Source organism: Pyrus communis, chromosome 2, assembly GCF_963583255.1.
Source record: "Pyrus communis chromosome 2, drPyrComm1.1, whole genome shotgun sequence".
Classification (NCBI taxonomy): Eukaryota; Viridiplantae; Streptophyta; class Magnoliopsida; order Rosales; family Rosaceae; genus Pyrus; species Pyrus communis.
The window spans coordinates 13872059-13893951 of record NC_084804.1 but is presented as its reverse complement, the minus strand read 5'-3'; the positions used below and the strand labels follow the sequence as shown (position 1 = coordinate 13893951).

The 21893-nt window shown below is 38.0% G+C and overlaps 4 protein-coding genes across 5 annotated transcripts; 1 reads left to right on the top strand and 3 right to left on the bottom strand.

The window, feature by feature from the left end:
- Positions 1-2333: 2333 nt before the first annotated feature.
- On the top strand, positions 2334-5426 carry LOC137725634 (uncharacterized). 2 transcript variants are annotated; one of them, XM_068464387.1, is made up of 2 exons: positions 2334-2520; positions 3030-5426. In XM_068464387.1, the coding sequence occupies exon 2, from the start codon at positions 3147-3149 to the stop codon at positions 5100-5102; it is 1956 nt and encodes a 651-aa protein (XP_068320488.1). In that variant the 5' UTR covers positions 2334-2520; positions 3030-3146; the 3' UTR covers positions 5103-5426. The 2 variants fall into 2 exon arrangements, with proteins under 2 accessions (XP_068320488.1, XP_068320489.1); XM_068464388.1 differs by having other exon boundaries at positions 3025-5426.
- A 186-nt stretch (positions 5427-5612) lies between these two features.
- LOC137725633 (CDT1-like protein a, chloroplastic) lies at positions 5613-9180 on the bottom strand. The gene is made up of 7 exons (XM_068464386.1): positions 8877-9180; positions 8639-8758; positions 8293-8530; positions 6911-7948; positions 6194-6395; positions 6013-6109; positions 5613-5896 (listed from the first exon to the last, which is right to left on the bottom strand). Exons 1-7 carry the CDS (start codon positions 9155-9157, stop codon positions 5839-5841), a joined length of 2034 nt encoding a protein of 677 aa, XP_068320487.1. The 5' UTR covers positions 9158-9180; the 3' UTR covers positions 5613-5838.
- A 1661-nt stretch (positions 9181-10841) lies between these two features.
- On the bottom strand, positions 10842-14456 carry LOC137725632 (serine carboxypeptidase-like 20). Its single transcript, XM_068464385.1, has 15 exons — positions 14323-14456; positions 14038-14188; positions 13794-13939; positions 13381-13457; positions 13163-13285; positions 12868-12970; positions 12746-12783; positions 12567-12668; positions 12379-12459; positions 12051-12296; positions 11802-11867; positions 11575-11687; positions 11327-11440; positions 11168-11213; positions 10842-11047 (listed from the first exon to the last, which is right to left on the bottom strand). The coding sequence occupies exons 2-15, from the start codon at positions 14181-14183 to the stop codon at positions 10964-10966; spliced, it is 1485 nt and encodes a 494-aa protein (XP_068320486.1). The 5' UTR covers positions 14184-14188; positions 14323-14456; the 3' UTR covers positions 10842-10963.
- A 1317-nt stretch (positions 14457-15773) lies between these two features.
- Positions 15774-20131, bottom strand: LOC137725631 (monocopper oxidase-like protein SKU5). The gene is made up of 9 exons (XM_068464384.1): positions 19752-20131; positions 18848-18957; positions 18495-18765; positions 18270-18408; positions 17556-17919; positions 16803-17168; positions 16625-16703; positions 16293-16489; positions 15774-16128 (listed from the first exon to the last, which is right to left on the bottom strand). Exons 1-9 carry the CDS (start codon positions 19884-19886, stop codon positions 16020-16022), a joined length of 1770 nt encoding a protein of 589 aa, XP_068320485.1. The 5' UTR covers positions 19887-20131; the 3' UTR covers positions 15774-16019.
- Positions 20132-21893: the final 1762 nt, after the last annotated feature.

Here is a 21893-nt window from a genome sequence, read left to right as displayed (position 1 = left end):
CGCCGAACAATAGGCTTACGACTTGTCGTTGCTTTCCTCTCCGTGTGATTTTTTTTTTTTTTTTTTTTTTTTTTTTTGTCAAACTATATTATCTACATTAAATGACTGAAAGAGTGAATTAAATCTCACAGTTGCTTTCCTCTCCGTGTGATTTTTTTTTTTTTTTTTGTCAAACTATATTATCTACATTAAATGACTGAAAGAGTGAATTAAATCTCACAATAGGCCAGCACTAAACCGTAGTATTAAGTGACTATCTTCTTATGATTTTAGACTTAAATTGTTTCATGTAGACAGTAGACATGTAGATACATCAAATTTCAACCCGAATTCAATTCAACTAGATGTAATTAATATAATATGGATTGTGGTTTTCAATCTGATTATCTGATTACAAATGAGTTTGGATATGGATAGAGGTTAATTCCATCCAATAATATATAACAGCATATTAATTATTTGTATTTGGGTCTTGGATTGAGATAAGTTAATCGAGATGATCATATGAATCAAGTCACAAAGAAGAATAATGAAATGACATCACAACCCCAACATGTTGAAAAAGCAAGACCATGAAGAAGATTCATTGTTGTCTAAATTAGGGGTAAAATTCAAACAAAAAGTATACAAGAGTGAACTAGAGGAAAAGAAGAAGAAAAAACAATTGTTGTCTACATTAGGAATTGTCGATTCTAATAGTTGCAAAGCCTACGTGGGACGTAGATCGAGTAACTATTGAGCTAATTACGTCATTCTTATGAATGTGAGCGTGCCAACTCATGACCGAGCTCAGTCAGGCGAGTATAATAGATGTTGTGGTGGTGTCGAATGCACTACTAACTTATGCACCTAAGCAACTATAGCTGAGGAGAGGACGTCTCTCAGCCTAGGGTTCTAGAACCTAAAGACAAGGTTGCTTAATTCACTGCGAAGTTCAAAGATCTTCTGCACTAAGTTTTGCTACTTCAACTATATTGGTAAAAATATAAGTGCGTCAAATCGGTATCAAATTCTACAGGTAAAGATACTCAAAAGAAATGTCTTTATGGTGAACGTGGTTCGGCCATCTGAATGCCGAAGTACGAAGTGCACCTGAGAGTAACAGATCATAGAATACTCGACTTTGCTAAGAAGCTAATGAAGTTACCTCTTTGGACTAAATAATTGAGAATTCTTTACCGATCGAGACTTGCATAGATAATCAACTAATTAGAAGCAGTACTGTTTACTTGTCTAAACTAAAGATGCTTCTAAATCGCCTAATTTTACGGTTCTAGTGTTGTTTACTTATCTAAAATGAAGATGTCACGAGTTGCTAACTATTTACTTATCCAAACTAAAGATGTGTTGATGAAACTGTTAAGATAAACAGGGTTGTGAGAAAGGTTTGCGCAAAGCAAGGGCTTAAGTGTAGAGCATTTTTGAGTTGTTTGTTAAGTTAAAGCTTGTAGGGGCTTTTCACGTTGCAAAACCTCTACCGAGGTAAAGACTTGATAGGACTATGCTTACTCGGCATTTACCTGGATATTCTCTCTTTGTCCCCATAATCCATTCTTTAGCCGAAACTTAATCTCTACCCAGTCTTCCACCTCTTTGAGTTAAACCAAGATTCTGAACCTAATCCCTTTTTGCACTTGATTCATCCTCATCTGACCAAAATTAAGTTATGATCCTTAGAATAATTTGAATCTTGTCAGAATCCATCATGATCTTCAACAATTTTAATTCATTTAGAACTCGACCAAACCGTGCCTGAGCCTGATCCTTTAATAGTCTTACTCCTACAGGGACTCGATCAAATTAGCACGTTTTTGGGCTGAGAGCCAACTAGCCTGAGCAACGATTACTAGGTCGAGAATCATGGCATTTCAATTCATGTTATTCTTTCTCGGTCTAAGCCTTTATTTCAGGCCCAAATAGGAATACACTTACATTTTTTACCTCAAAAAATTGCCTTGTATCGTGCACATGACCAAGATGAATGAAATTTCGATGAAAAAAATTTAAAATCTAAACGCCAAAAGAGAAATTGACCACTTATGAAAATTCAGAGGGATAATTGACTAAAAATAATGTTCATGAAAGAAACTGGCAGCTTCTTACAAGTTTGTGGAAGAAAATCGACAAATACCTCTTGATTTTTCAATCTTCAATTACCATATTGCGCTTACGACTTGTCGTTGGTTTTTCTATTTAAGCCCAAACATAACAAATATTTGGGCCAATAAACCGAGCAGTGGCCCAGTATTATCAGGTAATACATGAACCAAAGTCACGTGACACGTGGTCGTTGCAGATCGCGAGCCATCGTCCCCCAATTGCAATTGATTAGGGCATTTTGGAGTGGAACCTTTATATAGGTGAAACCACCAGCAACCACAACGAGCCGAGCGACTGCGTCTCCAACTATAAATCCGGCGGACCTTCGATCATCGCTCAAAACACTCATCGACCTCCTCTGTCACCTCATCCGTCAAACCCTCTGTTAAACCCTTATCGCCTTCATCTGCTCTCATCGAGGTTTGAGATTTTTCTCCACAGCCGCCGTTTAATTTATTTTTCTGCTGAATCGTTTTTCTATTTTATTTTATTTTATTTTATTTGTATTGCTCGTTCAAAGCAGCAATCTTTTGCTGCAATCGGATATGAAATGGAAATGTTTCTGGTTTTTATTCATTATTTTTTAATTTAGTTTTGGTTGATACGGTAATAAATGAGTGCATGTTATAAAAAATGAATAGTTTTATGTTGTTAATTGGGAATTATTTTAATTATGAAACAAATTTTGAGGTTTATGTGATTAAATTTTGTTTCTTTGCTTTGAATTTTATTTGTTTATTTTTTAAATATTGAGGTTTATGTGATTAGAGTTAGTTTTGTTGATTTTTTTTTTATTTTTTTTATTTATAATGCTGGTGTGTATGTGTTGATTGCTCCATACATGTGAAGTTGTTTGTGTATCCTAGTTATTTTGCATCTTTCGGTATCGGAGATAATCGGGTTGATTTTTGCTTTGTTTGATAGTGCAGTGTGGGGATTGTGTGCATTCATATTAAGAGGGTTTTGAAGTGCAGTGGATCTTTTTCTTGGGCACTAAATTTGCCGATTTATCTGGTTATTGGTACTGTGGGTTTGTTATAATCATCATGCCTGTCCAAAGCAAGTTTCGCCTTATTTCGTACTCCCAAGAATTGGTAGATGGTCAACCACTGTATGCTTCTTCCAACTGCCTTCCTGTCAAGGCATTGAATCGTGAACCAGCCGGGCATTCATTCCATGCTGTGGCTCTGAAGCTACGTGGTTGTGTGGAGGAAAAGAAAGAAGTTGAAGATGAGAAGGTGGTTAATAACAAGGAACAGACTTCTATACCATCATTTGATTCGTACAGCAGCAGCAAAGGTAAGAAGAAATCTGGTGGCGAAGGCAAAGAACAAGATCACTATGCACTCTTAGGTTTGAGCCATTTAAGATACCTTGCCACTGAGGAGCAAATAAGAAAAAGCTATCGTGAGACTGCCCTGAAATATCATCCTGACAAACAGGCTGCTCTTCTTCTCAATGAGGTAACTGAAGCTGCAAAACAAACAAAGAAGGACGAGATAGAGAGCCACTTCAAGTCCATCCAAGAAGCGTACGAGGCTTTAATTGATCCTGTGAAGAGAAGAATCTATGACTCCACTGATGAGTTTGATGATGAGATCCCCGCTGAATGTGCCCCACAGGACTTCTTCAGAGTGTTCAGTCCTGCTTTTATGAGGAATGGGCGGTGGTCAGTTAGCCAACCAATCCCATTTTTAGGTGATGAGAGTACTCCACTGAAGGAAGTAGATAATTTCTATGACTTCTGGTACACCTTCAAGAGTTGGAGAGAGTTTCCACATGCTGATGAGTTTGATCTTGAGCAAGCGGAGTCTCGTGATCATAAGAGATGGATGGAGAGGCAGAATTCAAAACTTTCAGAGAAGGCTAGGAAGGAGGAGTATGCACGAATTCGTACTCTTGTTGACAATGCATATAAAAGAGACCCAAGAATACAGAGGAGAAAGGAAGCAGAGAAAGCTGAGAAGCAGAGGAAAAAAGAGGCCAAATATCTGGCCAAGAAATTACAGGAGGAGGAAGCAGCCAGGGCTGCAGAAGAGGAGAGTAAACGGAAAGAAGAGGAGGCCAAACAAGCTGCAGAAACAGCTTTACAGCAGAAGAAGTTGAAAGAGAAAGAGAAGAAACTCCTGCGCAAAGAAAAAGCTCGCCTTCGAACAGTTTCAGGGCCTGTTACTTCAAAGCGTTTGCTTAATCTTTCTGAGGATGATGTGGAAAGTCTCTGTTCGTCTCTTGGTACCGAGCAGCTTAGGAGTATATGTGAGAAGATGGAGGGCAAAGAGGGGGTGGAGAGAGCAGAGGTTCTTAGAGATGCATGTGGATATAAAAACGATTTGGTGGATAAGAAAGAAGAAGAGAAGAAAACTCAACAACAGAATGGTTCCGTGGAGACTAAAGGTACTGTTCAGTTAGGCAGCTATGAGAAGAAGGAAGAGAAACCTTGGAGCAAAGAAGAAATTGAGCTTTTGAGAAAAGGAATGGTAAAATTTCCAAAGGGAACGTCTCGGAGGTGGGGGGTTGTTTCTGATTATATTGGTACTGGACGATCTGTTGAAGAAATTTTGAAGGCAACCAAAACAGTCCTCCTCCAGAAACCTGATTCTAGCAAAGCTTTTGATTCTTTTCTTGAAAAGAGGAAACCCTCACCATCTATTGCTTCTCCACTTACAACTAGAGTCGAAGTAGAAGGGGTACGGACTCCTCAGCCCACAGAAACACCTGCCGTGAACACAGATGAATCGGGAGAGTCGTCAAGCGGAAGTGCAAAAGACCAAACTCCTATAGATCCGATTGTTGAAAATGGATTATCGTCAGGTTCCGAGCAAGACGTATGGTCTGCTGTACACGAAAGAGCACTGGTTCAGGCTCTGAAAACCTTTCCAAAGGATGCCGCTCAGCGATGGGAGCGAGTTGCTGCTGCTGTTCCAGGAAAGTCTCTGGTTCAATGCAAGAAGAAATTTGCGTTGATGAAGGAAAGCTTTAGAAACAAGAAGAGTACTGCTTAATTTGCCGCAGTTTTCTAATATTGCCTAAGATTAGTGAGGTGCTTGAGAAGACGGTTCTGAGCATCTATCTTACATTTCTAATTCTTTCTAGGTAAAGATTCAGTTTCTATGGATTTTGGTAGAGCCATACAGGTCTTTAGCTACTTTCGAAGAGCCATTATATTTTGTATCGTTTTTCAGATCATGTTTTTCGTTTTGCTGTATCGGGGATTCACTGCACTGAGAGATCTGTGAAAGGTCAGCAGGTGCATGGAAATAGGAAGAGGATATTGATTAATGTTGGGTTTAGTACGATGTTTTTGTAGTAGGGATCCTGTTAAATCTCATTAGTAGATGGAATATAATCCTATTTGAGAACCAAATTTATATTTTACTTTCAACTCAAATCTTGTTAATTTCTAACGTGCCTATGATTTGAACATAGATGCAAATGGAAAAATTACTTGCACATTCAATCAGCTTGCAATCAATGCATTTTCTATGCTGCTGGAAGAAAGAAACCCTAGAAACTGGAGAACAAAATTAGATAATTCCATAATTTTTCTTGTTAAATTACATTCTTGACAAAAGCCTACATACTAACTACAGATTAGCCACGCAGATGGGCTATACTTACATGAACAACTAATTAATTAAAACATTGACATTCCAAGATGCTTAATAAGACGGGAAATCGTGCACCGTCTTTATTTTACAGCAAACCTTCAGAAACCCTAGCACTGTTCAGATTACTTTGCTAGTTTGCTGCTTCGAGCTGTGCCCGTATTGAACCTGGATTTGACATTTTGTTAATGCTGCAAGAACAGAGATCAAATTTACATCAAACAATTTGATTAAGTTTTTCGTTTAACCCAAGGCAGTATTCATTTACATAACGCATAATTTCTGTTTGGGACTAGATAAAACTCACTGGATCAAAAGCAAATCTCCTCCGGATTCCAACTTTTCTTCAGAAATCCATTCTGGAACCAGATCTAGCAGCAAGGTAAGCTGCTCTTCAACTTCATCTGTGAAGAGAATAGAGGAGTTAGGTTCACCAGGAGCTTTCGTGAATCGTGATAGGGAATCATCTACTTTATACAATGGCTTACTTGTGTCGGTACAATCTAAGTTATTCCAAATTAGCTTGTGTACAAGCTCCTCTTTTGTGATGGCAGAACGGTTCATAGACTGAAATAGGAAATGGACCATGTCGAAGAGTTTAGGTAGGCCGGAAATCATCTGTTTATCCCTCTTTGCTTGTGAAATGGCGGGAATTTGCTCCTCTACTGCCGTCCTCTCTTCATCCTTGAGCTGTAGAAAGATAAATGGATACTTCTCAAAAATGTTGTTCATTATATTCAAGTCCAAGTAGATGTAAAGCAGTGTTCAATGAAGCAAAGCCTTAAAGATTGATACTGAGATTGATTTTCAACAATGTAAAAGTTTCAACCGTAAGTTGAAAAATGGTTCTAAAAATTTTCAAGACTAACCTCGAGCACAATTGTATACACCTGTGTTGAACAAATCATATTGTTACTCAAACTAAAACCAAAAAGATTTTACGATGTTGATATCTAAGGGTGCCATACGATCTTCTTTCTGCAGAATACCATAGATTGTGGAAAAAAGGGTTGCACAAAAACCACGACGTGGGCTGGATGCAGTTAGTAATATTATGGTACACCACTTAAGCTAAAGTCAGTTTCATAAAGCTTTCGTAAATAAGTAGAAAAAATGTTGTCACAATTAGATGAAATTTTGTGCAGATGATTGAAGTAAGCTCCAACAACTTTTATAGAACTATTGACATAGAAGACATGACATACCAATTTCAAAAGATCCTCCGGAGGAATATGAGAAAAGTCATTATCAATTGATGCATTGTCCATATCAAGTACTTCATCCTTGACCATTTTATTCTTCACAGGAGTGTCAAATTTCAGCGACCTGGAGCGTGGAGGATACCTAACCATCTTTTCTGAAGAGTTAGTGTCTTCTGGGCTCATATAACAGCGTTTTGGCGGGCGCAATGCTGGTGTGGCAGACATCAATCTAGCAGGAGTTGAAGCAAGCTTTGCTGGAGTGGACTGAATACTAGCACCTTCTATGGTGAAATCATCATCATTTTCTATGGGGCCTATCTCTTTGACTGGAGTTGAAGCAAGTTTTGGAGTGGACAGAATGCTAGCACATTTTGTGGGTAAACCATCGTCGCTTTCAATGGGGCTTGTCTCTTTGGTTGGAGTTGCAGGCACTTGGCCACTCAACAAAACAGCAGTACTAGCTTCCTCAACAGAGCAAACTACATTGACATTTGACTCTGGAAGTGAAATATTTCGAGCTTGAAAGGATGGCTGAGAAAAGTGCCTTCGAAAAGGTTGAGGAAGATGAGATGTTATTGCTGGTTGCTGCTCCACTAGTGCTTCAAATGACGAAGCAACAACACTAGCTTCCTCAATGGAGCAAACTATATTAAAATTTGGCTCTGGAACTAAAACATTTCGGCCTTGGAAGGCTGGTAAAGAAAAGTGCCTTTGAAAAGAATGAGGAAGATGAGTTGTTATTACTGGTAGCTGCTCTGCTGGTGCTTCAAATGATGTCTCATTGGGCAATGACAGGTCAGGAATTGGGCTTATGTTTGAATTCAAATTCTCCTTTGATTGATCAGATGGCATTGGATGTGTTTCATCTGGAACGTCATCACTTTGAAGGTAGGTTTTGGATGCTTCTGGTTGCTCAACTGTATGTGCACCAGTCAATGCCTCAAGAGGTGATGATAAGGAACACTTAATTGTATCTGGATGCATATGTTGCTCTGCAAAATTGAATGGTGGAGGCAGAGTTTCTTCTGGAATTTCATAACCCTGAAAGCACATAATCAACCATTTTCAGACCGGTGCTTATTCGAAAATTAGTTCAAGAAAAACAATGTTGAACTGATAAAACACAATCTTGAACTGCGAAGTAGCTTGTTCGAAAAGAGTGTAATTAGGAATAAGCTCAAACTTTTTAATCCAGTACCCTAATAATCTCATAAATTCTGTGTGACTCATAGCCTTCCAGATGAAAATCTCACAGATTGCTCAGAACATCCAATGTAAAAAGGGATTCCATTAACCTCAAATCTTACTAGTAGATTAAATAACATTGAATATAAAGTAATCAAACCATGTTAGTTGTGTTCCACCGAAAATGAGAAGATGTATACCTCAGGATGGGATTTTGAAATGTCTCCAAGCCGATGGCGGAAGGCTCGCCTCAAATGCATATGCCCACCACCTTCAGATTTCAACTTGCCATCGTTTTCCACCGCATCAACATTCATGGTGACATGAAGATCCGGCTTCATACCACTGGTTCTCTCATCCTTAACAAGCACTTTTGTAATCTCAATTACCTCAGGTAAAACAATCTTCAGCTGAGCCAAGTGACTAATTGTAAACCTCCTAAAAACCCAGATAAACAAAAATCAGTCACTTTTTACTGCCTAATTTTATTTCTTCAGCAACCTACCAAACCAAACAACAGATTAAATAGAAAACCTCTTCCAGTACCTATCCGTTAAACACTCAATTTTCGGGCGAAGATTGGTAAAGCTTGGCATCAAGCCCCTCAACCGCAGCAACCGAATCGAAGCGTCCAAGCAATCGAAAAACTCGCTCAATATCTCATACCTGCAACGACAACAAAAAAAAAACCCCAAAATAATATAATGAATCAAAATTCCACCCAAAATGTCAGAAAAAAAAATTATGAACACATAATAAAGAACTGAAATTCACGAAGCCTTACTTTTCCGGTAGCTTCTCGGAGGCACCAAAATGGGTCTCAATCGGGTTTTCCTCGGACCAAGAATCTATCTTTCGTCTCGCAGATCCGATCTGAGCCGCCGGCTGCTTCTGGGTCGGCTCCCATAAGCTTTTGTGACGGAACTGTTGGGGCTTCTCAGGGGTTTTGGAGCTCAGTGAGTCGATTTCTGCAACTCGGAGCTTTGGGTTTAAATGGGGTTTCTCCGATTTGAAGGTTAGAGAGAGACTGGGTTTAGCTGTCCTTTGGGTTTCTGAGGAACTCATTGCACAGAGAGAGAGAGAGAGAGAGAGAGAGAGAGAGAGAGAGTCGATCAAAAAATTACAGATTTTGAGGGTGACAGTAGAGAGAGAGGGAGGGAGAGAGAGCACACGCCAATTAGGGGTTTAGGGTATTTAATAGGGCTCTCTGGTGGCGGGAAAAGATACCCGTTGCTTCCCGCGAAATAGATCCGTTGGATCACTTATTTGTTTATTGGGCTATTATTATTACTATTTTTTGTCGAATATATTTCACCTTCCAAAGCAAGAGATCACTTTTATTTGGTCCTTCAGTAGGCCCAATCAAACATCAGGACAAGCGGCCCAAAATACTGAGATTTATTGATCTTTAACTGTCGATTTTGAGTCGACTTAATCAGCGTCATTAGTAGCAAAAATATATTTGTACATCTACTAATCCACTCAAGCTTGTTAATGTTTCATGCGACCATGGATGATACTTAATATGCGACTGCTACTAAGATGACAGTTTTGTTCTTAATTTTCACGTTTGGTAAATTGATATACTTTCATGTTAACCTAAACATTATTTTCAGGTACTTTTTTCCATTTTAAAATAAAGTATCTTCTCCAACGAAATAAAAAGTCACTCAAAATCAAATACACAAGATTCGGCACCTCGTTCATGGGCCAGTCATGACACAATTGGGATAAACTCTAGCCTAATCTAGTCTTTTTTTAAAAGTTTTCTTTTTAAAAAAATGGTTTTTTAAGAATGTTTATCTCTGCTCTTTCGATATTCACTGTATCAAAAGAGGGAGTGAATAGGAATGTTTATCTCTCCACTCAAAGTTCTTTCTCTTTCGATATCCATTATATCAAAAAATAGACGTATGTTTATCTATGCACTCAAAGTCTTTCCCCTTCGATATACATTATATAAAATAAAAAAAAAATACAAGGCACTTGTGTTTCCCGACTTTAGTGTTGGTATACCATGGGTCCAACCCATGATGAAGGACATTAAAGGTCCAGCCCATTATAAATGATGGATGCTAGAAAATTCTAGCATGCAAAGTAAGATAGCTAGTCTAGAATTATCTAAGTTAGAGGTTTGTAGAATATACTAGAAACTAGTTTTAGTTTGTAGAAAAAACTAGAAACTAGTAGAATGTCAAGCCCTCACCTATAAATATGGGTGTGATGTTGTAGTGATGTAACTAATCAAGAAAGAAGTGAGTAGAAAAGGATCGAGTCCAAAGCTAGAGTTCCACTCCAAGAGTGAGGGTGTTCAACCACACATTGTGAGTGAAGTTTAGAGTGATAGAAAGTGTGTGTTATACTTTCTTGCATCCATCAAGCCTTGTCTTTGGCTTGGTATGACTACTCTTGTTGTACTCATTTTTTTCATATAGTGAAGATTGATAGTTGTTCCATGGACGTAGGCATAAATTGCCGAACCACATAAATTCTTGGTGTCCATTTTCTACTTCAGTTTGTGCATTCCCTATCTCTTAGTACTGACATTCCTAACATTTGGAAGGAAATTTGTTTCTCTAATACAAAAGACAACTGTCCAATTTAATGACTCCAAGAGATTGCCTGCAGTCTAATTTAGGGTAACATAATTCCCATTCAGTGTGAGAATTGGATTTCATGGCTGATTTGTTAGCTTAATTCTTGTTTTTTAGCATTTCAAAGCTAATTTTTAGGGAAATTACTAGGAGAGTTGATGTAAAATGCAGTTTATTCAATGGTAATGCAAACTGTTTGTTTGGATCACATGATTTGTTCTCTCTACAACTTCTGTAGCATAGTTAATACATAACAACACTGCTCTCTCTCTCTCTCTTATTGTGGTTTTCCGGCCAAAAACCGGCTAAATAAATCCAACGCCTCTCGTGGTTTGTACTCCGGAACTGTATGTCCAGATCCCTGCACCGATACATTCAGAAGGAAGTATTAGAATCAACAATTGAATCCAATCAAAAGAACCAGCTAGATACAGTTTCAGTATAGCCTGTAGTAGAACGAGGAACATTTTCGTGTGCTGACCTTTACGGTTAGAAAGGTGAGGTTGTTCTCGTAAGCCTGTGTATACCTGCAACCATTCACATTCGATTATTCACTCACCGCATTACCGTGTAAAAATGTTCTTCCAAGAAATTAGACTTTTCACAATGCTTGATGAGGGAAATATGTAATAGTGAGTACCCAGCAACTTGTCCATTCGAAGTCCATGGCCTCCATTCGTCCACAATCTTATAACCAAGTGATCTGGTCCATGCTTGGCTCCCGGTGAAAGGAACACACATATCATGATCACCGCTGCCAGAAAAAATCAAATAGGAATGCACATCAGTTAGAACATTCATTTTTCATTTACTTCTCCTGTTTTTGCCCAATCAAAGGGAACACTGTAGCATGACTCTTAACAGATGACATTGTAATTGGAGATTTACCTAAATATAAGTGCCCGATAACCCTTAGCGGTGAGGTTCCTGTGGTACTTGATCATACTTCCAGAATCATGATAAAATCTGATTCTGCTTGTGCATAATTCCCATGGAGGATCCTAGATAGTGCAGAAAGGATTTCAAACAGTTACAATGCCTTTTAGGAGCCAGCAGGACTAGACATTTACAAACTTTATTTTCTGGTTTAAAACATGAACTCTGATAAAACTTACCGTTTCTGCATGGATTGCCTTCCTAACTGTTTCATTGTTCAACCATTCAGTAGCAACCTCATCATCCTGCAGGAGATACATCAAATCTAAGGCTTCTTGTACATGAGAGTAATATTCTTGTATCGAAGTTGAAGATTCTTTCTTTCAGCCCTTTCGGGGAAGTCTAATTACTACTTAATCAAAAAATTAATGGTTGACAATGGGAAAGGGGATTAAAAGATCAAAATTGTAACAGACTAAGCAACTTACAGTACACGGAACCTCTTCGCTATTCATCAGCTCCGGCCAAGTTGGAACAATACCATCTCTCACAGGAGCTCTAAGAGGCCAGGCACGACCAAACATCCTTTTTCTCACAGCAAGAGGCCTTTCAGTCTCACCTAATCGGCGAAAGCTAGATGGCAATCCACTGTTTGTAACTCTTCTAATCTTACTCGAATCTGTGCTGTGATAGCATGGTTCCAGAATGTCATATATGTTCAAACCGTCGATGTTCTGGGATCAATAAAATCTTAAAGTCAGTTTAACAAAAACATAAGATTCCTTGTTATAAGCAAAATATTGAGATTTTTATTACCTTGTCAACTTTTTCAAGCTTGCTCCCACAAGGATCGTTCACCGGATCAATGTAGTTTCCTCCACACGCTGTGTTAACCTCCTGAAGCACAAATACATTTCACCTGAATTACTACGATATTTAGGGGGAACAAAGGGGATGAAATTAGCATTACAATGCTTGTATAAAACTCGACATTCTTTACAAACCTCATATAGATCATCTGATATCAGTCCCATCCCATGTGCAAACGGAACAAGAGCATTACCATCAAATTTATCATCAGTAACTCCATTTCCCACCAGATAACCCTGTGTTATGCAGTAATTAGAGGTTGGAGCCACATACATTTCAAATTCACAAAAGGACTACTTAAACAGATAAATACCTTGAAGTTGAGAACGGGCGTTACACCTGCATCAATTCCTGTTAAAACATCCAAAACTCCACCTTAGATTTTGGTTTCAATATTTACGTAACTTCTAATGTTACTATTATTGACTGATTTACCTTTCACTACTTCAGAAGAAAGCGTTGGCACGTAGACTCCAGCATATGACTCCCCAGCAATAAAAAATGGGTTGGAGAGGAACTCGGGGTACAGTTCAAACCACTGGGAAATTAGAATAAACATAAATTTAGCAAGTACGTTAAACGAGTCCTTGTACTATACAAATTATACATCACTGTATATTATACATTGCCGTGGGATTCTTCAGCAAGTCGTTAAATTATGCAATGCATATTATACATTGATGTAAGAACTTTCGGTGTTACAGGCTTATTGAGTTGTTTCCTTTTTCACCTTGAGGAGAAATGTGTGGGAATCAGAGGCAGTCTTTAGATCCCCAGTTTTATAGTCGGTCTCATTTTTTGAGTAAGACAATCCAACACCAGCCGGAGAATCCAGATATATAATGTTGGAAACCTAATAACATGAAAATAATTGATTTCACTTGTACAAAGAAAATTAAGAAAATAAAATTCAGAGGTAATATTCATTTCACATCTCAAAGTTGCAACCTTTGACCAGCTGTATGGGTTAAGGTGGAGCTGAGGCAGACTTCCCTTGGTCTTGGCCCTTTCAAAATTGAATGGCCCTGAAAAATATTGACAGAACCAAAATGTTTCATAGATTAATAATATCATATAAAGTTTTGAACTTTATGAGAAATTAGGTCCTATGTAATAAGTTGAAACGCAAGAGCTTATGAATGAAGCACTTATGTTCATAAGCGTTTTTGCTTGAAGTGCTTATTAGAGACAGACAGTTGAAGTTTTTATCAAAGTTCCACTTGGAAAATACTTCATGAAGAAAATTCAGAAAAACACTTATACGACCCAGAAGCACTTTTTAATTCAAAAGCGCTTTGAACACTCTCCAGAAAGGGTCCCAAACAGACCACAGAACAATAAACTAAACTATGAAAAGATACCATGCTCATAAACAAAGCCATCAAAACTGGAGCAACCAGGTCCACCATTCAGCCACAGAACCACCGGATCCTCCGCAGGCTTCCCTTCCGATTCGACAAAATAGTAGAACAGGTTCCTCCCATGACTCTGGTCAACTGTCACATACCTTCAAAACAAACCCACAAAAAAAAAGTCAACAACCATAACATGAACGATCTCAGAAACCCACATGTACTTAAAATCTGACAAAAAAAATCTACTTACCCAGAATAGTGTTTTGAAGGAAGCGTGCCACTGAATCCAGGAATCTGGCTTATGAGAGCAGATTGAGGAGCTGATTGGGTTGGCAAAAAGCTCAAGAAGATGTAGATTAATGGCACCAAAAATAAAGATAATACTCTCCCGCCCATGACTTTTGATAAAAACTGTAAAAACAAGAAGCGTGTCAGATACCAAATCAAAATACTGCGAGAAGAGAATTTAAATGAATTTTTGTGGGATTAACAAATAATTAAGTGGGCTCATTAGTGATTGATTAGTCTGCAATACCAGTTGCTGAAGAAAGAGAGAGAAACAGTAAAGTGGATTAAAACTATGATGAAAGTGAGAGCTGCTCAAATGGGAGGCCACTAGCACTAAGAGCTAAAACTCTGCTGTTGTGCTGCAGGCAGCAAGAGTGTGATCTTCGTGGGACCAATGGATGCGTGACACGTGTTGAGTATTGGCCAATCAGGTGTGGCGGCTACTGAAAGGGAAAAGGTGCCCCATGATTTTGGGATAGTTTTTGGGGGCATCAATGCCATCATCAGCCCTTAACGTGTAAGGGTGGGAGTGAGAATGACAGGGAAGAAATGTGTGGTGTCCGTTGGATTCGACCAGACTTTTAAGCTTTAATTATTTAATTAATTAATTAACTGTTAAGTCTGTTATATTAGAAGATAATCAATTTTAGCTTTACTTTTGGTAACTCTTCTAAAATTAACTACACATGTTTAAGAGAATACCAAGATAAACTGATATGGTAGAGTAATATAAACAGAAAATAACGACTTTTCTATGTTGTTTATCTACTTTTTATCGTACAGTTTTATAACATTTTTTTTGTAATTAAACAGAAAATTAAAGTGATTTGTAAGATGGTAATTCTAAAATAATGACGGATGTGACTGTTATTCGTCTAACAGACCAATGATTTCAGGTAAGGCTGCATTAAGCATGTTTCGAGCCTTTGACTTGCTAGAGCAATCCTCATCCATTCTAGGATTTGCAGATGGAAAGTTATTTCAAGTTGTCAACACACTTTATTTCACCTTCTACACCTCTCTTAATTTTAACCTAATTTTAACCGTTAATTCTCCTTTGATTGTTAAATCTAATAATTAAAAAACAACAGAAGTGTGTAAGTAATGAAAAGAAATACGTTGAAATTCTTTTCTTAAATATATTTTTTTAGGATATGGTAAATAGATTGCAAGTGGCCATTTACCATAGTGGTGAAAAGGTATTAAGCTCTTGCATGACGACGTGGGTTTGAACCCTGTCGATGGCTAAATCTAACATCTAATTTAATGGTAAATAGATTATTATGTAAAATGAAAGCATGACATTGACATGCCAAATACCTACCAACCCTCCATGAGAGAATATTGTTTATTTTTTAGGGGATGACTAGGAGGATGGTTTTGTCCTTGCATCCTTAAGATCCTGTAATTTGGTGGAAGCAAAAAGTAGGTTTAGATACTATATATTTGTTTGAACTTAATAATGCAGCACAGCACAATCGAATCAGAACAGAAAGCACAAGCAGTTCAGATATTGTTTTCAATCTCTTCTCCTTTTCTTTAATTCAACAACGAAGTTATTTTTCAGAGGGAGAAGTAGGCACTGATATGTGGTTTTGTTGGGGGGTTTTCTGCATGCAATAAAACGAATTTTGAGATATTTAAAAACCACTCCGGATCATGTGAAAAACGGCTTGCATTTGTCAGTGGACCGTGAGAGGAATCGACTACAAGCGGCTTGCATTTGCAAATTGAAATTACAATTACAAATAGTTTGCAATGTAATATGACAATACATGGTTCATATTACAACTATATTGCTAAATGGGTGGTATCAAACGTCCTACTCTCGTCTCAATACGTTTTGCATTTCTACCATCCCCTTGAACTACATTTGCGCGTTCGATACCAGTTCGGTAGAAAGCATCGCAGTGCTTGCTTTGCTTATAGTTGATAGTAACTTGATTACCGAATGAAAGCCGCACATGCTATGATTAACATAAGCAAAATTGTTGTGCTCGAACGGGTGATTGATGGTGCACTAGAGAACTTGACTCCTCTCTGAGTCTGGTCTCTGGAGAAGAAAACCAAACAAAACTATGCATTAGCAGAGTTTGGAACGAGGGTTTTTAACCTTTCAGATGCTATTGTCTTGATTTTAATCATCTGTAAATATAAATCTCGATGGACAAGTAAATAAACGAACGAAAACTTGGTGAAGAAGTTCGGATGTCTTACTTCTGTAAAGAGGAAAGTAGTCCACAATATATGGTATTGTCAGGCAAAGATTTTTCATCTCCATCAAACTCGGGATTCACAACACTGACATAAACTTCTTGGCCTAGATACCAGGAGTCAAGATTCTGTGCACGAAGGTTCCAAATTCCGGCATTGTCAAGAACAACCAATATGGCTGTCCAAGATCCAGGGAAGACCTGTAGCCATATGAGCATGAAGCAATCAATTAACAAAAAGTAATCAACCTAAAATGGATCAACCGAGAATTTTGTTCCATTCCATGCACATGTAAATGTGTGCGAGTGCAACAAACCTATTGAACCGAGGGGTACCTGTGTAGTAGAGCGAGCAACGCCATCCCATTTGTTGTAAGTGCTTCTGCTATTCTCTGTCCAGACTCCAACATCCATGCTACAGGGCAACAGGGAATCGTTCGGATCATGTTTGTACTTTGCCAGTTCCATAATTAGGAATAGAGAGAGATAATGATTTCAAAACTAAAAAGCTCACCCGACAATGAAAAATGCATAGCCATCCAAATGGTAATTCTGAACAGTGGTGTCATTGTTCTGAAAGATGACTTCCATGAAACCTTTGAAAGTACCATTAATCAGAGATGTGTCTACTTTGGCAGGTCTGTTCATCAGTTTATTCGGGAAATCAAGCTTATAAACCCCCGAAATGTTGAACTGTTGGGCAAGCTTAAGGGGTGTTGAAGGTGGTATATATGAAATACCATTGAGGGTAGTGCGCCACTTCCCATTTATAAGTTCTGCAGGTCTATTGAGGATAACATAGACATCTGTGACAGTGATTTCACCATATTTAAAAGATCCTTGTGGGTTTGGACGAGCAGCACCAGCAGAAACATTCCACCTGCAATTGCACAACCGTCACAAAGATGTAACTGTAGTCAGCAAGCATTTGAGAACTAACATACCATCAAAGAAAAGACCAAAAAAATGGGTTATTAATCTATGGACTTCCAGGGAAATAAACAAAGAAATATCAGGCAGATGAAACTTTCCCTAGATATTAAATATAATTCAACCTCCTTGTATGTAATATAAAACAAAACGCTATGAAAAAGAATATTTTTGTCGGAGATTAATGACTGACAACATTGATAATAGGGTAAGCAATTTCAGTACATATGAAGGTTATCACCATTGCCATTAAAATTTTGGGAGTAACTGAATGAGTGTTTTTATTCTTTCAAATATATTTATTAGTAAACCGAAAAGAAACATAATCAACTACAACCTTATGGATCTTGCTTGATTCATTGAGTAATATGTGTCGTAATCATTAGGAGGATCAGGGAGAGGACCTGATGCAGGTCCTTGAGAATTGGAGTAGTGCAAGATGGCAACTCCAGTAGCTTTAGCCCATGAAGATGAATTGACAAAACGGGGGCTGGCAACAATATAGTAATCACTTGTGGCATTTTGATCCATTGTAACCAAGAATGAAAATGACTGACCGACATGAATATCCATATTCGCATAATTCTGCTGAACTGTGTATGATCCTTCAGTCTCCACTAGAAGCAAGTTATGATTTTGTATTCTGAAATTCAAGCTAGTTGCGATACCAACATTGTGCACACGGAAGCGGTATGTTTTTCCTGTTAAAGGAAATTACCAACAACCGGCTTCTGTTAAAAGTGCAAGATAATAAAAATGCTAATGCAAATCATATCGGCCAAAGAAAAAGTTAAGAACCCAAAGAAAAACCCAAATCAAAAGGTTGCTGGATAACAGCTTCATAAAAACCAAGTTGCCAACCCGCATATGCCTTAGTTTTCTACCCCACCCCCCACACCCCCCCCCCCCCCCCCAAAAAAAAAAGCCCTTAAAGTACACGATAATGTCTCAGTCGCACTGGAACCCTATGTGTTTATATGATTCTGGATCAGTATGACAAATTCACATTTGAGAACCACAGAAACATCTCAGACACACCCCAGAAATATACCTGGTTCAACATTTACTGTCAGGAAAGAATTGCCTCCTGCAATAGGTCCCTGATCAAATCGAAAGGGACCTATTCCATTGATGAGGACACCGTCAGGAATTCCAAGGCTAGTACCACTTTCAACATCTTTCCTAAGGTCCTGTTTCCTTACAAGCATGAGTCACGCCTAAGAAACCGAATAAATAGGTGAAATACAAGCAGTGGACAAACACAATTTACACTAACCTTATGACTCTTTGTATACCAATCAGTAATAAAGAGGGTAATATCTCCATCTGGAACAGTGAAAGGTAGTGGAATAACATTTCGGTTGTTTATGGTGATTCCACCATATCCACCTGATGCTCTCTGGAAGTTTAGGGAAGGGAAGTAAAAGAAACTTCCTATCTGATCTTTAACCTGAAATTCGTATGTCCAATTCCATCCAGCATGAATTGGACAATTAGTCCCTGATACACCATCTTGCCAAGAGTTTTTTCGATTTTGTATACCATTCCTGCATTAAACTAAGCTTTATTAGCAATAGTATCATCAATACTTAATATTATTTTGTTGCTGATGGGATACATAAAGTTTACCAAGTGAGAAGCAACGGCTCATCCAAGTTATTTTTCACATTGATAACAACATTCCAGTTTGTAGTAACATTAAGAATTGGTCCTGGAAACTGCCCGTTAATCCCAATAACCTGAAATTATAATATGAAACGAGGGTGAAGCAGGATGTAGCCAAAATACATTATTGTTGCATTATGGAACAATCAGAAGACATTAACCACAATTTAGTAGCAGGTATACCTTCTCACTGTATGAAACCTCGGCTCAACTAGATTCAATTCCTAACTTGGGTTAAGTAGTGAACGGAAAAGACACAAAAGCCATTTGGTAAAGAAAAATCCATAAGCTCAACACAGTTAATTATCCAAAAACTAACTGAATCCATAGAGTGCTGGTGCTGGATATTCAGATTTCAGACCATTAAACTAACTTGTAATTAAAAAGTTCTTTAATTTCTTATGCACATGGAATTGAACTGTTCCAAGGTTGAAAATCCCCTTTTTCCCTTCCCGAACTTCCCTGCATTGCGATTTCTAAGCTGGGTTGCACCAGTCAGAACATATTCAGTAAGATTTATGCATTAGAGAATATACCAAAGTTGAAACACGTGAACCTCTTAAATCTCTTTGCCATTTTCACCCCACATTATCCTATACAAAGTTTATAAGTTACTACACCTAATTACCTACTCAATTAAACAAAACAAGAGTAAACTTCATATAAGATATACATTAAGCTCAGCATTTATGTCGGAGTGAGAATCCATCAAATGAAAGCAACCACTATGCCTTGGATCATTCCATTTGAAAGACAGAAACTTCAAAAAAGTTGGAAACTTTACTCACAAATCACAGCTAAAGGATCAAAGAACACGACTTTAAAGCTTGAAATCGAAAACCCGAACATAAAAAGTGAAGAAATTAACCTGTTGCTTAACCCCAAGCGGGGAGGCAGTGATGTAGGAGACAGTCCAGTCATAGAACACATAAGGGTCTGCTCCCAAACCAAAACCCAATGAGCAGAGAAAGATAACAAGCTTGAATAAACAAGAAGAGGGCATCTGCGAATCGAGATCTTCTCTACAGCCAACCAGAAAATAAGAGATTTGGGTTTTTGAAATTTTGGTATGTTGGGAAGAAGGAGCAGCAAATATGCAAAAATCCAGAAACTGGGTGTGGCAGAGTGGCAGTGAAAGAGCACATGGGAAAGGGGAAAGCACAGCTTTGGTTCGCCAGAGGCGCTTGTTTTTGTTTTGGGTCCCATTTTTTTACCAATTTTCTAAAGGATGGGAGGCTGATGGAGGCCACAGCCACCGTATATTTAGGGCCTTTACCCTTTAAATTCACCGTGTGGGGATTGGGGAAGTACGTATTGGCCCTAGCTGAGGACCTGAGATCCGCGACTGAGCAAATCTTTTTGACTTATTATCTGTTTGGGATAAAGGCCCTTCTTGAATCTTGTCATTGTCGCCGACTATCGAACTACAGGACTGGACAAGCTTGCATTTTGACTCATTTTTTACTTTTCACTTCCATCTTGAACATTTTAGGATTAGAAATTCCACTGTGAAATATTTGTGTAGTTTTACGTTTTTATGATTTTTTTTTTCTTTGGTCCTAAGTTGGTCCTAAGTTTTTAAAAGTGGACTTAATATGAACAACGATGAAGTTTGTTACAATCAGACATGAGGAATCATATGTCGTGTCTGAATACGATGTCAATTGGCTATCATTTAGAGTAAAAATATTTTTTTTTGACAAAGATAGGATAATCTACATTAGACTATAGGAAGGAAGATTTAAATACGGGACCTCAGATACAAAAATAAATATTTTTAACAAATTGAGTTATAAACCACTTACGATTTAAAGCAAAAATATGAATTGTTTTGATATGAGCATTTTGCGAGGACTAGTGGAGACTAGAGCAAAGATTTAAGTTCAAATTGATAAAATTGAGAATCCATGTCAACTTAAACTATGGTGCCCAATAGACTATAGCGATGAGGCGACCAAACAAACAATAGGTACAAGAATTCTCCTCCCTCTTTTTCTCTCACTCATTCTCTCCCCTCCTGTTTGAATGCTTAAAATTTCATCTTTGTAGAGAGAAAGAAGAAATAAAAAATCCTGTGAGAGAAGGGGAGGGAAGGGAGGGAGAAAAGGAGGGGAGAGAATCCCCATCATAACAAAAGATAAAGATTAATATGATGGGGCATTTGAAACTGATATTTGTTTCAACTTTGAGGGAAAAAAATATCACTAGATATCTAATTGACGAATATGAACATTAACCACAAGGGATTGTAAGTTAATAAGTGAATTGGGTTTGATTAAAAAAAATTAAATATCAATTAGTACTATGATTTAATGATATATCTCTTTACCTGTAAGTGAATTGGAAGACCTCGAGTTTAACTAACAAAGGCAGGGATTACTTATACAGTTCGTCTTGAGTTTGATACCTAGTTGTAGTTGGCTCATCGAGTTACGTCAAAGACCTAACCCTTTTTGTTTATAGTAGATTTATTGTTGTATAATATATGTTAAACAATAGTGATTAGATTGGGCCAATATCTTGACCAAGAAGGCTAGAAGCCCTGTCCAGCCCAGTTGTCTGACCTTTATATTTTGAAAGACGGCCTGTGGGCTTAATACGACATTGGATCCATAGTCTCCTCAACTGAAGAATGGAAAAGAATTATAAATCATGTCAGCCAGAATTATGTTTAGTTATCTGACAATAAACCCATGTTGCAATGCATAATCTCTTTACTTTAACCCTTTGCCCGTCATTAAAAAAGGTAATGTACACATTAGCAACGACGGAAACAAAGAGTGGTGGCACATCTAACTGGCAATAGTGCGTGGTAGCAACAAAACTGGTAAGAGTTGTGGGTGACGACCAGAGAAATGGTCCCGCATGATGGCATCAAGGTTATTAAACTCTCAACTGTGGGACCATGAATTTTATTGGGTTGGAGTAATGACAGATCGAAATACTAGTACCTCATAAATCTGATCATAGACTCAACAAAATCGATCAGGCTAAACAGTCTAAATAGACC

Bases quoted from the DNA above. Each gene is read 5' to 3' on its own strand.
- LOC137725633 (XM_068464386.1), bottom strand. From the start codon at position 9,157: ATGAGTTCCTCAGAAACCCAAAGGACAGCTAAACCCAGTCTCTCTCTA. The intron at 8,531-8,638 runs GTACTGGAAGAG...CTGGGTTTTTAG, and splicing joins ATTGAGTGTTTAACGGATAG to GAGGTTTACAATTAGTCACT. The intron at 6,110-6,193 runs GTAAGCCATTGT...TTCTCTTCACAG, and splicing joins CTTAGATTGTACCGACACAA to ATGAAGTTGAAGAGCAGCTT.
- LOC137725632 (XM_068464385.1), bottom strand. From the start codon at position 14,183: ATGGGCGGGAGAGTATTATCTTTATTTTTGGTGCCATTAATCTACATC. The intron at 11,688-11,801 runs GTAAGTTTTATC...TGCACTATCTAG, and splicing joins AGGCAATCCATGCAGAAACG to GATCCTCCATGGGAATTATG. The intron at 11,214-11,326 runs GTACTCACTATT...GAATGGTTGCAG, and splicing joins TCGAATGGACAAGTTGCTGG to GTATACACAGGCTTACGAGA.
- LOC137725631 (XM_068464384.1), bottom strand. From the start codon at position 19,886: ATGCCCTCTTCTTGTTTATTCAAGCTTGTTATCTTTCTCTGCTCATTG. The intron at 18,958-19,751 runs GTTAATTTCTTC...TTATAATTTCAG, and splicing joins CGCTTGGGGTTAAGCAACAG to GTTATTGGGATTAACGGGCA. The intron at 17,920-18,269 runs GTATATTTCTGG...TTCCTTTAACAG, and splicing joins GACAGTAAATGTTGAACCAG to GAAAAACATACCGCTTCCGT.
- LOC137725634 (XM_068464387.1), top strand. From the start codon at position 3,147: ATGCCTGTCCAAAGCAAGTTTCGCCTTATTTCGTACTCCCAAGAATTG.